This window comes from Mesitornis unicolor, unplaced genomic scaffold (assembly GCF_000695765.1).
Source record: "Mesitornis unicolor isolate BGI_N332 unplaced genomic scaffold, ASM69576v1 scaffold8384, whole genome shotgun sequence".
NCBI classification, from domain to species: Eukaryota; Metazoa; Chordata; class Aves; order Mesitornithiformes; family Mesitornithidae; genus Mesitornis; species Mesitornis unicolor.
In genome coordinates, this window is record NW_010180737.1 from 1 (window position 1) to 16,765 (window position 16,765).

At 41.2% G+C, this 16,765-nt stretch overlaps 1 protein-coding gene across 1 annotated transcript; it reads left to right on the forward strand.

Moving 5' to 3' along the window:
* Positions 1-5: 5 nt before the first annotated feature.
* On the forward strand, positions 6-8,401 carry LOC104535484 (mothers against decapentaplegic homolog 2; the record flags this gene model as incomplete). Its single annotated transcript, XM_010183175.1, has 5 exons — positions 6-24; positions 1,062-1,274; positions 2,843-2,980; positions 3,126-3,270; positions 6,465-8,401. Coding segments are annotated over 5 exons (639 nt in total), but the record flags the coding sequence as incomplete, so codon positions are not given.
* Between the last annotated feature and the right edge of the window lie 8,364 nt (positions 8,402-16,765).

The window sequence follows — 16,765 nt, forward strand, 5'->3', positions numbered from 1 at the left end:
TCTCCCCAGTTAATCATAGCCTGGGTAAGCTGGAAATGCTTTTAATTGTTTCTCTGTGTGTGCTGACTCCTCTTTATATATATAATTACATTGAAAATGAAAACATACTGTAAAAGAGAGCTGTATTAGGAGAAGACTGTTGGGCTGGCTTCCCATAATAGTGCTGGGTTAATAATTACTGTTTCTATAACTGTTGAGCTTCTAGCAAAGAATAATATGGTTGGGTGTGTAGGAATAGCATTTATAAAGTAGTTTACAGGATATTAGCCTATCCATAGTGGTGCCTGGACTTGCTGTCTCTCTTGTATGGGTGCTGCTCTTCTCATGTTCGGTTTCATCTGCAACCACAACACAATTGTTGCTCCCACATGAGTCGCCCACCTGCTTTGATCGGGTGCCATTGCTGTGTGTCTGTGTAAATGCCTCTGGAAGATCAGATTCCCTTGGGTTTGTCTAAGGAATGGTGACAGGATGTGACAGGGAAATGCTGTTCAGAATGCTGAGTAAGTAATTAGGGGAGGTGAAAAGGGGAAGCAGCGCAGGAAAAGCTGAAGATGCACAGGGAAGATACTGAGCTCTAGGAGGGGAGAGTAAAAGGAGCTTATTGCTACCTTTAGGTAAAGGGTGTAAGACACAGTGTAATACAAAGGAACATAATTTTCATATCAATATATTTTTTCCTTTGTGTGGTTCGGTGTCTGATAGTTTTATCTTTTTCTTTAACATTGCCAAAATGTTTGCAAGTTATAGGCAACAGGAATGTCTCGGCGTCTGGCTCTCGCAGTATCATCAGCTTAATCATTTTGTCGAGCAAAATGCAAGTACTGAACTTCATGAGCTGTGGTCAGATTAGATCACCCCTTCTTCCCCTCCTCCTTTCCTTGTGTGGAATATTGAAATCCATTTTGTTTAATGGAGTAGGTAAAAATGACAGCAAGCAAAATATCATTTGAGTAGTTTGCAGAGTCTAATGCTGTCATTTCTGGAAGAGACGAATAGCAGGGCAGATAGATTTCAGCCTCAAATTTTGTTTAAACTTATTTTTTAATTATTTTTTTTAGACTTGCAACCGGTTACTTACTCGGAGCCTGCGTTTTGGTGTTCAATAGCATATTACGAATTGAATCAAAGAGTGGGAGAAACCTTCCATGCATCACAGCCTTCCCTGACCGTAGATGGCTTTACAGATCCATCAAATTCAGAACGATTTTGCCTAGGTCTGCTGTCTAATGTAAACAGAAATGCTACAGTGGAAATGACAAGGCGACACATAGGTAAAAAAAGCTCTGATCTTTTCATTATTTAATTTCATTTTAGCTATTAAATGATCAGGAGTGATCCAGGTAGGATGGGCAGATCTGTGTTTTGGGATGCCTTCACCCTTGTGAAGCCAGGTGTTGAACTCCTCTCTCAAGGTTTGCTAAGGAGAGCTTGGTCTCTCTTGCTAAGGACAGAAGTGGAAAGACACCGAGGTCACTGCTTCTGAAATCGGGGAGAAATGGAGCAGCTTCTGCTACCACAGCTGGAAAGAGATGCAGTGATGGCTGGAGCTGTTCTCTTCTTCTGCCTTCTGGAAAAAGGCAATGCACTGAAGCATCTTGAGGGGCAGGTTTTTGGCTTTCAGGCTCCTCGTTGGACCACTCTGCCCTGGCCAGCATTTATATTCAGAGTTGCTTATAGTTTTTTAATTAATAAAGCTTTAATTACAAAATGTTAACGTGTGGCTTAGTTTATTCTGATTTATAAAATGCAGAGTCTACATTTGTAGGACTTGTTGAATTCTTTGATAAACTTGTTTTTTTTCTGGACTCTTACTTGAAAACATTCACAAGTTTTTTATTTTACTTTTAGTAAAAAAGCTCAGCCTCTTTAGTTGAACTTTTCAGGTGAAATCAAAACTTGTAAGTTGAAAAGTTCAAACCTGATTCCCTCTATGCCACATCCAAATGCTTGTCTAATAAAATTGTAGTTGTGCAGAAACCCAGGCTATGCCTGTGCTGACTGATCAAAATGGTCAGTGAAGAGGAAAAGCAAAAATACAAGGAGCAGTCACTTTTTTCATAGAACAGCTCACAGTTTGTTTGAAGAATAGTTTTAAAGATAAAGGAGAAGAGAAACAATGGCCTTTAAGGGACCTGTTAATTATAAATAGTTTTCACTGGGAGATCAATAGTACATTAATTCTCTTGCGCTAGAAATAACCAATACAGATTTTTTTTTTCCAACGCGGAGAATAAGATCACAATTTCAAAGTGAACAATAGGATTTATATGGGTATTTTACTGTAATTAGGGATAAATGAAGTCCTGTTGTTCTTGTCCAGGAAGTACAGAGAAGGGGTATGCAGTGGGTTGTGAAACTGTGGGCGCATGTAAGTGGAAAGTGTTGAAGCAGTGTACTTGTGTTCTCCTCCTTTGCCATTAGTGGCCTGAGTCACTTCGCATACAGCGCTTACATCAGCACATGTTTTAATTCTGTCAAAGCTAATATTTTTATTTCAGTTTTGGTATTTCTTTAAGCGAAAAAGTTATTTGGTAATTGAACACTGCCTTCTAACTTGGATTTGATTATAAGCCATTGCATGGCTAGAAAATTCTGTCTCGCTCGTGACCAAAAATTATCCTGCTTCTTCAAATATTGCGTGTCTGGGGGAGAAAAATGCAAGTTAATTGTGTTCTGCTCCTGCTGCAGCTGTCAGCCCAGCAGCGTGGTCCTGTAGATAAGTGATTTCTGTTTCTGTTGTAGAGAAAAAACCTTGGTCTTCTCTGAAACAAAATGCTCCGTTGTTTGTTAATCTGCTTGGGTCATATCGTAAGTAGAGTTCCTTTGAATTTTGCTACAGGAAGGGGAGTACGTCTCTATTACATCGGTGGAGAAGTTTTTGCTGAGTGCCTAAGTGATAGCGCGATTTTTGTTCAGAGCCCCAACTGTAATCAAAGATATGGCTGGCATCCTGCAACCGTGTGCAAAATTCCACCAGGTTAGTAGCCTGCCAAAGGTTTCGCGTAAAAAAATATCCAGTGAATGTGCTAACTGGATGACATTTGCTTTCCTTTTGATAGTTTCGTCATATTTTTGGGCTTCTGTGTAGCAAACACAAGTATTTTGACTTTTTTTCTTTATAGGATGCAATCTAAAAATCTTTAATAACCAAGAATTTGCTGCTCTTCTGGCTCAATCTGTGAATCAGGGTTTTGAAGCAGTTTATCAGCTTACTAGAATGTGTACCATAAGAATGAGCTTTGTTAAAGGATGGGGAGCTGAATACAGGTAAGAAAAGAAAGAAACCCTTTACTTTTAAACATAGTCGTTTTGTTCTATGTCCTCGTCCATGTGCAGTATAATGAGTTTATTAGGTTGTGGTGTGGGATGCAGTTGCTACTAGTGCCTGATGAGAAGAGCTGAAGAATAAGACGACTGCAAAACACACATTTAAGGGGTGGCAATATTTTGGAACTTGCAGTGGAAAAAACTCTGCAGGAGTAAGATGACTGTGTTTATGTAGTGAAACTGCTAAAGCCAGTTTTTTGAGTGGCAAAAATAGTCTTTTATCTACTTTTTAATAGATTCCAATTGTATTCTGTACTTAGCACAAGCTAAGAACTATAGTTGAGGACAGTGCCTGTTTTTAATGTAGTGTGGGAATTTGGGAAGAAAAGGAATTGACTTCTAACTGAGCAGCATTAAAGACTTCATTATTTTGGAGAGCTAGAGATCTAGAGATGGGGTTTTAAACAAATCCCGTAAGCCTCTCTAGAAATCGTCCACTGAAAGAATAGAAGTCTGACATACCAGTACCCTATTGCAATACGTAATGATTTTTTAAAAAAATCCTTATTATTTCTGAAGTTGAATAATGCCATACAGAACTGTGAATCATGGGATTTAGATTCTTTTATCTGCTCTTGAAATATATACATGTAAATAGTAGCGTCAGTACGTGGGGGAAGCTTGTCAGCTAAATGAAGCCAATTTTGTGAAAGCCTAGTTAGATGAAATGAGAAATTTGAGTAATGGAATAAATTGGTACCTCTTTGTTAGCAAGAGATACACAAGAAAGAATCTGGCTCAAGTTTAAAGAACTGTTGGATTTGGCTCAAAAGGAGTTTGTATACACTTAACTACAACATTCAAATAATAAGAGAAGTAAGGCTTAATCAGTCAGATTATATAGAGCCAGCTTGAAGTGAATGGAGTGGAAGTGCTGGGTTAAAACAGTGGGGAAACTTTTGGTAAAGTTATTTCTAAGGAGGGAGAATGTTGGTTGTTCATTGTCTGTAAACCCTTCAGAGATCATAGGGTTGAAAAAGCTCCAGTGGAAACTCTGCCAGAACAGCACAGAAGCTGATAACTGACATAATGCTGAACTAGTTTCTTCACATCTCTGTTACAAATGGTGCTAATAAATGATTATTATGATAACAAATATTCCAGAATTATTATTATTATAGATGGTGCATAATATTATTATTATAATTCTTAATTATTACTAAACTTGTAAGTTTTGCTGCAGTTGTGATTAAAGCAAAAAGAGGTTGCTCCCACAAACACAATGTCGAATCTAAATGAAGGTAGTTTGAGTTGTCAAAATCGGACCAGGAAGCTCTGTAAAATCCATCATTCTTGTTAAAACCTCCTGCGCTTCATTATTACGTCAAAAACATTTCTCATTATCAGGTTTTGGCAGAGCCAAAGCATTATATACGTTTTAGGCATATGGCATATGCCCATAAACGTGCAGCTGTGGCAAGGTGGTAGAATTTTATAAGGTTGGTAGGCAAAATAGGTTGTAGGTTTTTGCTTGAGATGTGTTGGTTTGAATTGAGGATGGTTGTAGAAGCTCAGATCAGCAGACGAGCATTCACACTAACGCTATCAGGTCTAGGATCCTCTTCAGAAGAGAGTTAAGCAGAGGTAATTAGATGATTTTATCAACTTTTCCAGCACAGCACAGAGCCAGGGCTGTTGAGCAGAACCAGTCACAACATTTTGAGGAAGTGTTGTGGAACGCGTTGCAGGGGAGTTGACAGCGGTGGAATAATGAACTTCCTTCTTTGGGAGACTAAGTGGAATTATGTTTCCTGTGGTTTAGAGTGTTCTCTTATTGGATCACTTTGTTTTGGCGTAGGCATTCAGGTCTAAGATAACAGTGTTTTTTAGAGTGCTGCAAGAGTGCAGACCCCGGCCACTTTTTTCTAGAAAATACGAAACCACAGACAGCTTTTGAAATCCATCCACTCACTGCTTTAATCTTTCTGCCTTTTCAGTTCTTCTGCTAATATAAACAGATTTCCTTAAAGTGAAGGGTTGCAGTGCCGACAGTAAAAAATGAAGGGGCTGGGTTTGTTTGACTAATCTGCTGCCTTTGAATCTTAACGCCTCCTTGCTTTGACTTTGGGATAGCTGGAATTACTAGGAAAAACTGGCTTAGCAACAGTAGTCTTGCCAGTCTAGTTTGGGAAAGCTCCCATGCCTGGAGTGGGTACAGTGAAATAACAGGATTTCTCAGGCAGAGTACATCCAATTCCAGTTTCTTTACTTTGGAGATGAGAAGGAAGTTTTTCGTGTAACATGTCTCTGAAACAAGGTTATGGGAGAGAGTGAGTGAAGCTTTTACGGCTGTCAACCCTTTGGCTTTACTGAGGCTTTTTCTGCGGTGTTTAATCAAGGGCTTCTGTTGTGGAAAATCATAGGCAAGTTTACGTAGAAGACAAGGGAAGCACAATTTTTACTTAACTTGTTTGTGAGAGGATGTCACAGTACAGAACACATGTAGGAGTTACAGGAAATCGGAGATGAAGTTTGGCGTTCCTTTGAGATAGCATCAGTTAGCGCACTGTAACCACATACTGCGTTTTGACGTAGTCTTTCTGACAACATCTCGCCGTTTCCTTGCACATTTATCATGCTAATTCCTCCAGGAAGCAAGACCTTACGATTGCAATAGTACGATGCTGTTTGGCCACGCTGACAGTGCAGAGCAAAGTGTTTCTGTTCTATATTTCTCAACAATTGTCTACAAAATTCAAACCCAGTTACGGATGCAGACTCCTTGAAGGTTGTGGTACAGCTGCACGCAGCTATCTGATGCGAACACCACAGTGGCTGGACAATCTTCAGTTTTGAGTTTCTTTTTAGAAGTAAGGCTTTTGGTGTGGCACTTGACACAAACGTTGCAGCTCTTACTCTCTAGAGCCAGAGTACTGTTGATGTATTATGGATAAGCACATAATTATTGATGTGTCTTACAAATGTGGCCTGTGCAGGGTTTGATTTTCTTTTTGTTTGGGTTTTTCTTTTCTCTTCAGAGTCTCTGAGAAAAAAGCTTAGTAACAGTTATGGTAATGTTTGCAGACTTTTATCTTTCTGTGTAGTACATATGGATGGAAACATACTTGATCGTATGATGGAGAACTTCCAGGCAGCCGAAGCTGCTGTTTGACTTTCCTATTATTATTTTCTAGGCGGCAAACAGTAACAAGCACTCCTTGCTGGATTGAACTTCATCTGAACGGACCTCTACAGTGGTTGGACAAAGTATTGACTCAGATGGGCTCCCCTTCAGTACGCTGCTCCAGCATGTCGTAAACCTCCTTCCTCCGTTACCAGTGGGCTAAATACAGAGTCCAATCAACAGACTTAATATAACAGCGCGTCTGTCGTAGTATTTGTGTGTGGTCCCCATGAACTGTTTACTATCCGAAAAGGTTTTTAAAAAAAAAAAGATGGAAAAAAAAAAAGAAAAACAGCACTTGAGGTCTCATCAATTAAAGCACCTTGTGGATTCTGTTTCCTATACTCTGATACTAGATGAAAATTTAGTGTATAGAAATGCCTTCTTCAGAAAGAAGGGACAGTTCTAAAGACTCTTAATGGTGTTTTTATTGGGTATATAATTGAGTGTCCTAATGGTTTATCAATAACATGAATAGCTAAGTATATGTACAGGTAATGTATCATGATCTCAGATATCACAGTATTGTGCTGTTCTTCATTTTAGTTCCCATACATAGTTGTTTGTTTTTTAATTGGGGCAAATCTCTCATAAATTTCAAGACTCTCCTCCTTTATTATTTTCTATTTTTCATATAAGCAGGTTTTCAAGTTGTCCTAAACATGAAAAGCAGACTTTCCTTGTAGAAAAGCTTAACTTTTTGCTGCCTTCTTAAAGAAAAAAAAAATCCCTCCATTGGAAGGAAAAGAAATGTCTTGAGATTCATCTGTGAAATCTTAAGACACTTTATATGCTTAATGGGGCCTAAAATGAATTCATATTATAAATTCTGAGTATCCATCACACTAGGAGTCTACTTTTCCCTACCCATCTGAGCTGATGTATCTGTTGCCAGCAGTGTTGCTGGCACTAGTGTAATTTGGGATTTTTTTTTTTACCTGGAATCATTGAAATTGGTGGTTTTTCTCATGGAATGAGAATTTACCATAGCATTGGATACTGGTTTAAACCAGTACATGAGGTTATTGGCTTACCCTTTACATCTGTACTTTTCTTAATTAAACGGATGTCACTAAAAAATGGGGTTTTTTTAGTTTGTGGAGCCAAATACCTTGGAAAATCCTTTCCCAGGGTAAACTAGACTCTTTCGTATAGGTTTTAAATAGATGCAGCTTCTTAACGTATTTCAGTAACAGAATGTAAATTTCTGATCTTGAGTGGCTTTGTACAGCTCATGTACCAGATCGTACGCATTCATTATGTCATTAACGGGCCTTGTTATTAAAAGTAGTTGCTTCTGCAAAACCTCTAGGATAGTGGTTGCTGAGGTATGACCAGCGAAGGAGGACTTCTAGGTTCTTCATGACAGTGCATGTTATTGTGAACCGTTGGACACTACAGCTGCACCATATTAAAAATATTTCTGAAGTATATTCTACAAATAAGTCTGGGTTGGGGAAGGGTTGGGAAACTGTATAGGAGGGTTATTCTGACTTGAAAAATATACATCTTACTAACAATCTTGTGATCTAGCTGTCTGTCATTCTTCTGTTATCGTGGCAGTAGCAGGATTGCCTTTGTTGTTCCCATTGTTTCATCCATTACACTAGCACTGTACTTTGTAAGTACTGCTAGTGATAACTTAGCTTTGAGAACAAAAATGTGGCCAGTGTTACAGCTTTTAATCAGTCGACTGAATTGATGATAGCGGTGGATATTTTTATGCCATAATGGCTAGGTTATAGGAGCAATACCAAAAATCAAGCCTTGAAAATGTGGGCCAGACACCTTAAAAAGAAAATAATAAATTGGCAAAGCAGTTACCAGTTTGTGCTAGTTTTACCAGTAGACTAATGTATTGGTAGAACTTGTGAACCTAAGAGATAAGCTTCATGCGTGTTGCATTTGCCTAATATGTGAATACACTAATAAAAGTTTTAATTCTCATGACGGTTGTTCTTTTTATTCCTTGCTGTAGTAACTTTCTGTTGAAGGTTAGGAATCCTTCTAACCCACCCAAATAAATGGCATTAAGTGTCCTGCATGTTGTGGCCAGAAGGGGATAGTCCAGATGTTAAAATCACTTCTCGTGCAGCTGTCGCGGAGGCTCTGGATTTGTGTGTGTTTAGTGACCCAGGCTTCTACTCCAGATCCAGTTTATTAAAGCAGTTGCCTTTTTTTCTACCGCAATCAGATTAATCCTGCTAGCTCAGATGTTTGCTTTCACCTGCAAAACGATGAGATAAGAGAGACTTGTCTGGGTGAAAGACTGCGTTGCGTTTACGAGCAGGTTGCAACTTGACTCAGAGGGGTGACCTAATTCTGGAGTCTTCTGACTGGGTTTCTCTGTGTGTTGGTTCGGTGTTGTGATATTACTTGCTTGCCCTTGAACACTGTAATAATCTTGACTGTACCCTGTTTTTGGTGTGCACTTCCAAGTAGTGTACAAGGACACTGCTGGTTTTTGAGGACCTGTGGTGCTGCCTGTGTAGAAGTAACTTTACTTCTCTCAGTACTGTTAAAATACTCTCTGCTTCCATCACTGATTTAACTACAGCTTAGTGGAACAAGGGAATTTATCTGCATTTGAAATGTTCGCTTGCCTATGTTTTATTTAAATGTCTTTGGCAGTTCTTGAATAACTTTAACCTACTCCTGTTTCTTAATCCAGTGCCTTTCTGATTTATCCCGCTGCCGTTCTGCTCTTCCTCAAAATCCAGCCAGTGCCTGCTCAAGTATCTCAATGAGGGATGCCTGTGGTGCATAAGGAATTCATCCCTTTTCTGCCAAAGTAAAAATGAAAAGTGAATTAACGTCAAATCCCTGGATTTTTACATCTTTAAACTGTGAGAATTCGTAGTAGAGCATCACCTCTGTGTATTTCCCACTTCCTTTTGTGCATATTTCCTATCTAGATGGTAAGCTCTCTGCAAATGGGCATTCTCTGCTGTTACTTGAGCGTCTTGCACAGTGTCCTTTGGCTTCCTGGCGCTGCTACACAAATCTAGAAGGTGGTGAGAGCTGTGGTGTTTGCTTGTTCTTATTCAGGACATTGTTTAATCAGAACTTAACCTGTTTGAGACTGTTTGCAAGCAAAGAGCATACAGAGTAACTTCAGACTTGCTGTGTAATCAGCAGGGAGAAGTGAAGTCTGAATCTGGAGCTCTGAATTGCTCTGGTAGAGGCTGAGGTGCTGAATTTAAATGCATGAAGTAGGTATGAATATCTGCTTTAAAAGGTTCTTGGGTGCTATCAAAGTAGTCAGAGGTTTAAGAATAATAGCTTTTGAAGTTACACAGTAAAGACTAGAAATCGCAACTACCGTACGTCACTTAAGCTTTTTATTTTCATGTGTCCAACTTTTCATGTTGAAGTGGGAGGGTGTGAGGTTTTGGGGGTTCGATAATCATCTGCAGCTCTAAATTGTTGGCGCAGCAAACCGTAAGTGTTTTGTTTTAACCTTCAAACTTGTCATGCTTCGTTGTGGTTACAGCTTTTTTTAGCATAGCAAACTGAAATTTTACTGCAGCTGGGTTTCGAGTTAAAATATTGTGAAATACAGGATTTCACTATACTCCACCCACACAGTGTTTTACTTGAGTATGAAGCAGTGTTCCTTTTACCAAAACAAGTCTGAATGTAACCTAATTCTGGGGACACTGAAGTTTCAGTGCTAGCTCTGAAGAGTCAGTGAAGTACTGAATTACACATCACAAGTAATGTGCCTGCTGCGTTGGAAAGTGCTTGTAGCAGGGCCTGCTTGGGGAATTAAATTGCAGCTGGTCTGAAAGTTTATTACTCTTGAGAAAATATGAATGAAATGTGCATTTTCTTGATCACTTAAGCTTAGCTAGTAAATAGCCATCATAAGCTGTATTTAAAGGAGGACATTTAAAAATAACTTTTGGTTGTGTTGGTCCTCTTTTTCCGTAGCTCGCTTCTGTAAAGATTTCTCCAAGGCTGCTGATTTTTCTCTTGGGAAAGCACGGTTTGGGGAGTGATGACTTTCTAGCCCTAGATTGTCACAGCTATGGAAAGTGGAACCAAGGCTTCAAAGCAGAGAACAGCCTTTGATGTTACATTAGCTGGTGTTCCATTGACTGTAATCAGGGTTAAATCTAGTTATTGCCAGAAAGAAGGAACAACATAATGACAAATAATGTCTATGTAAAGATGTCAGACCTTGATCCTTGCCCCCCATGTTTCAGGTTTTGTCAGAATGGGTTGCGGTAAAGCCCAGCTACTTCTTCTGTTCCTTTTGGAGTAGGATCCAAAGTTGCAGTGAATACTTTTTGGGGGTTTTTTGTTTGTTGTTTTTTTTTTTTTAATTTGCAGCAGTTGAAGCTGAGACAAAGCTTCAGTCGCTCTCGATTTTTCTGTTAACAGCATCTACCTATTTGCTCCTCTAAAGCTGTAGTAAGTAAGTAGTGTCGTAAGGAACTTGTGTGCCTCATGAATTATTTGAGCTTATGAGCAATGTGCACCTGAGGCTGCAAATTCCATTTGGTTTTTTAAAACCTCTCTTTGCTTTAAAGTCTTGCTTACTTACCTTCTCATTTTGAAGTAAAAATCCAAGACCAACTGTTGTGGTACCGAGCATAGAAAAATATTAAACTGTTCAGACTGCTGTCCAAGATGGAGAAAGGACTTCAGAATTAGTTGCCATGTATTCAGTCTGCTGAACAGCAAAGACCATTGACTTTGGAAGAGGAGGATCTGGAAATAATTAGATTTGTAGTGGGGAACAAATTAAGTTGTCTTTTGGGTGAGGGCTGTCCTGTGTCCGAGCGGTCTCAGAAGTGCAGGAGGATGCTGGGCACCGGGGCAGACTGGATTGGGAAGGACTGGAGAGCATCCACCTCCAGACTGGACCAACCTAACAGGATCCTGGTTTGCAGAAGAGTTGCAGGTACAGCACTGAGATGTGCGTTAATTTGCCAACATAAACCCTCTGTCCTCTTCTTGTAGTTAAGCCTTGTGAATGATAACATTAATTTAGGAACAATAATCCCTTTCTAGACGAGTGCGCTGTCTTTTCTCTTACAGCTTCAGAAGTCTGCGAGCCCAATGGGAGGAGAAACCACAGCTATTAGCAACGCTGATGGCAGCACTGATGCGAGGGGAAAATATCTTCATAATGTGCTCAGACTTTGAGGTTTGTGCAGGGTATGAAATCAAAGTGGGCAGCGAGCCAGGGCTGGGAAATACTGAGGTTTAGCAGAACAGGAAAAGCAGTGGAGCTGGAAAAAAGAGCGGCTGCTGCTCAGCTGCAGTGATGTGGGGTCACTAAAGCACCCTTACCTGAACGCTCTTGATATGCATCTGCTGGTTAATGATCATAAAATGAGTTTTCCTTCTGTTCCAGCACTGAAAGAGTTGTAGGAGCGCAGGAGCAGGTTTAATTTTGCATCTCTGTTGTCAAAGCTGAGGCTCAGCCTAGGCCCTTGGGAAGGCTGAAGAACTGACACAACTGGTCCTGCAGCCTGGCACTGGGTGGAAGAGACTGTTACCTGGCCACGAGGAGAGGCGATCTTGCAAATAAATACATGATAATAACAATTAAAAGTGCGAAACCTCTGTGGGAAGAGGCTTGCTGTAATGTCTATGTGAATTTTGACTGTGAAGAAGACAATTTTGCTGCTTTGCTTTAATGGGAATGCTTGGACGGTCCTTGGGAGTGTTCAGGTGCTCCTCAGCAAATGGTACATCTCATCCTGTGGTCTTGAGGTATTTTTGTTGTCAGGTTTTGGGAGGGGATTTATATATTTTTTTTTTTTAGGGACTTAGCAGAGTCTGACTTACTGAAATTGCAAGGCTTTTTTTTGTCTCCTGATTTCGTTCCAAAAAACACTTAAATCCTAAGTCAGTGAATTTTGCATGATAAGCAGCAGCCGTGCTTGTTAAACACAGTGAAAATACTCTGTTCTTCTGAGACCCCAAGGAAGAACATTAAAGAGGATTTTTTTTTTCCAAAAGGCTTATTTGCCAATAGCAGGAAGTCATATTAGAAGTGAGGAGGAAAAAAACAGCTCCTAAGTTATCTACTGAAAGAAAGAGGGGAGGTGGGAAAGGAAATTGGTGTGTAACAGTTGAAATACTTTTGTTTGGCTTGAGAGCACTGGGTTGAAACTTGCCTGGCTGATGGATCAAGCCCTAGTTGAAGTTAGAGACCTAATTCTAAGTGTAGGACACTCGATCACAAATGTGTGTTGTATTTGTAGTTTGCCCTCTCCAGGAGGAGACTGCGAAGCTGTGGGGTCTGTTTGTACCCAGTGCTTCCCCTCCTGAGAGCCAAGACACTTCAATGAGCAGGAGTGATTTATACACTATATTATATATGGGGAGGATGAGCAGGATTTGGGGAATATCTGACTGAGGGTAAGCAGAGATGCTTCTCCTCCTGCCTTTCCCCTCCCTGTGCTGTGTGCTGTCAAAAGATCTGGGTATGTTTAGAAGAACTAATGTGCTGTTAATTAGCGCTGCAGTAGGTAGCACTGGCCATGCCAATTGCTAATTGGGACTGCTGTGTCCAACTGGGTGGCTCACAAAATAAAGACAGGTGGCAATGGATTAACTGGGTTTTTTTAAATGTCATTCATTCAGGAGCTGGCTTGAGCTCCTGTCTGCTTCTAGAGGCTGCTGATAAGCTGAATTTCACAGAATCCCAGAATGTGAGGAGTTGGAAGGGACCTGGAAAGCTCCCCCAGTGCAACCCCTGCCACAGCAGGATCACCAGAGCAGTCCCACAGGAACACGGCCAGGGCTTTGGGGGTCTCCACACAAGGACACTCCACAACCTCTCTGGGCAGCCTGGGCCATGCTCCAGAACCCTCACACTCACAAACTTTGGCCTCATCTTCAGCTTGAACCTCCTGTGCTCCAGCTTGGGACCATTGCCCCTTGTCCTGGCATTGGACAGCCCAGAGCAGAGCCTGGCTCCTTCCTCCTGACACTCGCCCTTTCCAAATGGAGACCCAGGAATGAGGGCACCCCTCAGGCTCCTCTGCTCCAAGCTAAAGAAACCCTGTTTGATATTTGTTAGGACCCTGTCAAAAAATGGCTTATTAAGTATTGAAATGCATTTGTATTTCTTAAATATTAGGCCAAATCATTGGAAGACATCTAGTTGAGAGAACGTGTAGCTGGATTAAAATAACAGAGGAGAATGAGGGAGGAATTGGTGGCCTTCTCCCATGTCATGGGATGTTCAAATAGTTCCGCTTCAACCCAAAATTCAGATATTGGATGCTATTCAAATATTGGTGTGTGTCTGCAGCCATGGAGCTCTGGCTCTGAGACTTTTCCCCAGCTGTGATCGAGCTAATTCCAAAACAAATTATTTCTAAGATGTGCACTTCTAGGTGTATACATGATCATAATTTCAGAAGTCAAAATAAGAAGTAGGATCTCTCTTCTCAGCCTCACTCCCTTACAAGGTGCTTGCAGGGGTTGTTTCATGCAGCACCATTATGTTCTCTCAAACCTCCACAGCTGTGGAGGAGTAGGGGTAAAATGATCTGCTAAGAGATCGGAGGGGTGCTGGGGGAGGCAGAGGTGGAGCATGATGAGTGTATGATGAGTGCTATCTCTGTAAAGATGGAAAGCACATCAGTACAGTCAGGGGTAATGTTTTATGCCCTTGTTTTGCTGGAGTCCTCAGGTACTTTTTTCGTGTGTCAACCCCACGTACTTTCAAAATAGTTTAAACTTTTGGGGAATTTCTTGGTTGCTGTTACTCCATGATGCAGCAGCAGAGCCAGCATTAAAACCCACATCTTCCAGCCTTGGGCTGATTCTGCTAAGCCACAATATTATTTTTTTTAACAGGGTACCACCTCATAGCTCTGAGTCATGGAAACTTTGAAGTGCCTTGTATACGACTGCAGAAACGTGTTTTGCTTTGGGTTGTGGAATTGGTCTGGTTTTGTCCCAGTGAGACCCATCGGGGTGACTCTCTTGTCCTTAGTTAATGAGACAGTTAACGAGGTGAAGGTGCTATCATCAGACTGTGAAGATGGGGCCAGCCTTCTGATCAGCTGAAATGGGAAAGTATCCTCTCCAAAGAGGCAAAATCATGAGAAGCAGATGTTAATGTTAATAAAATTAGTTGTAACTTGGTTTTAGTAGTCTTGGAATTTGCAGTTGTGATATTACTACAAGCTGTCCTTGCTTGTTGTAAGGGTAAAGCTGCTTTGCACAAGGACTAATAACCCTTGCTGACCTTGATTCCTTATGTGAGACAAACCCATTTGACCTCGGGCATCAACCCAGTGCATGTTTCCAGAGGGATCTGATCATCTGTGCACTTCTCACCTCATGGAGAAGATGAGTGGGAATGACCAGTGATGCATGGGGTTTCACTGCTAGAAAGGCTTTAAATAGAACCTGGTGTCAGAGTGAAGACATTTGAAAGGACAAAGGCAAATTAGCACCTTGGCTTTGGTGTGGCCTTGAGAATAATGCAATCCTTTGAAAATTACTACCCTCTTAAAAAATTAAGAGGGGTACTTTTGTTGATCGCAGTGTTTTGAGGAACTTGAAATATCAAGAAAGCCTTTCTTGAGCAGTGCTAAATGATACTTTTCAATCTACACAAAACCAAACCAAAACCAACCAACCAAAAAACCCAAAACAAACAAAAAACCAACAACAAGAAAACCCCCAAACCAAACAGACAAGAAAAAAACCACCCCACAAACCCAAAGAACCCAAAAACCAGGCACTTCTGACAGAGCTACATGGAGAAGTGTTGATTACATGGGACTGAGTTAAAAGCAAGGTAGATGAGATGGTCCCCTGGCCATCTTTCCAGCCTGGGAACCTCCCTGAGCTTGTGTCACCCCATGTGTCTCTGGCTATTTCAAAATTAATTTTTTCTGACGTGTCTTCTACTGAGTATTTCTCACTTCGAATTTTCCTTTTGTGTATAACATGAAAACAGTCTGACTCCACACATAGTGGGCATTCAGTTCCAGAATTCCCAGCCGTTGTTAGATAGGGCACGGTAGCTTCTGTTTGGATGTGAGCATTTCTCTTTCTCAGAGCTGTTGTTTGAATCCAGGCTGCTTCTAAACCCCTTTGTGGTTTTCACTCCTCTCTGTACCTCCGAACAACAGGACTGTCTTGTTTTCCAGAGGTTGTGCTATGATTTAGCTCTCCCTTCTCATTATCTTACAACCTGTGGAAGCGGTCTCTTGATCTGTGTCATTGAGAAGTGTCATTTTTCATTCTTGAGATGGTTTGTGTGAAACCCTGGATCTCGTAAAGGGCAGCTAAAATTTGGAAAAAGGCCACCAAAAATGTGTTTTGAAGACATCCTACAGTGGTTGCAAGTAAGGCCTTGTTGTCTCAGGTGCCAAGCTTGATTTGAGCCATTTATGTATGAGCATGGAGTTGGTTAGAGCATCTCGTGACTCCCTAGCAAGGCAACCTTGACCTCCTATGGGCAAGGTTTCCGCTATGTTAAACTTGATTCTGCAGTTGATGTCCCAGCCAACCACCGTGGTCAGATGGTGTCTGTCCCCCTTGGGCACATCATCTTTGTTCTTTGCGTGAGGTTTCATACATAAGCTTTGCTTCAGGTGTTCCCAGATGGAGCTGTGCTCTCTTTTCTCTCCTGCCAGACTTTCCCACAACAGCCTGGTCACTGTTCGTGCTGTGGCAAGACTCGTTTGGTGGTTTGGGAACAAAAGCCTGTCTCTTCCCAGGTTAGCGTTAGCAAGCGCTGTCTTTTCTGGTTGGAGTAGCTCATATGGGCAACTTCCCTAATCTTGGTATGGTGCTGGTAGACACACAAATCTCACATTCATGCCCTAAAGCTCTGGGCTGTTTGAAAAGGCATTCATGCAAAGCTTTCTGGTCTGTCAACCACGGTTAGCTATATCAAAAAGAGCTTTCCCTCCATCGGGCAGTCCCGATTTCCCAGTGGGTTTGGTGTAAAGACAACAGGATTTGCTTGTCTCAGCAGCTCCTCTCCTGCTTGAATGCTCTAGGAGATGAATTAAGCGGAATTTTCCTGCTTCTTCATCCCTCAGGTAGGAGATCTATTTGGAAATTATTTCAAAAGCATGTGATGTGGGGTTAGCCCCATGTAAATAAACCCAGCCCACTTATTTCCCATGTGACTGGGAAACTTTGATGCTTCTGCTTTGGAGAAGGTTTGTGCCCAGGGTCTTTTCGGAGATGTTTCAGTTTGCGTGGCTGATCTCTCCTGGGGTGATCTCCTGAGCTTTGCTGTTTCTCTGGGAAGCACTGAAGAGGATGGGATGATGCTCTGATCAGGACGAGTGGCTGGAGCTGCCACGCAGAAAA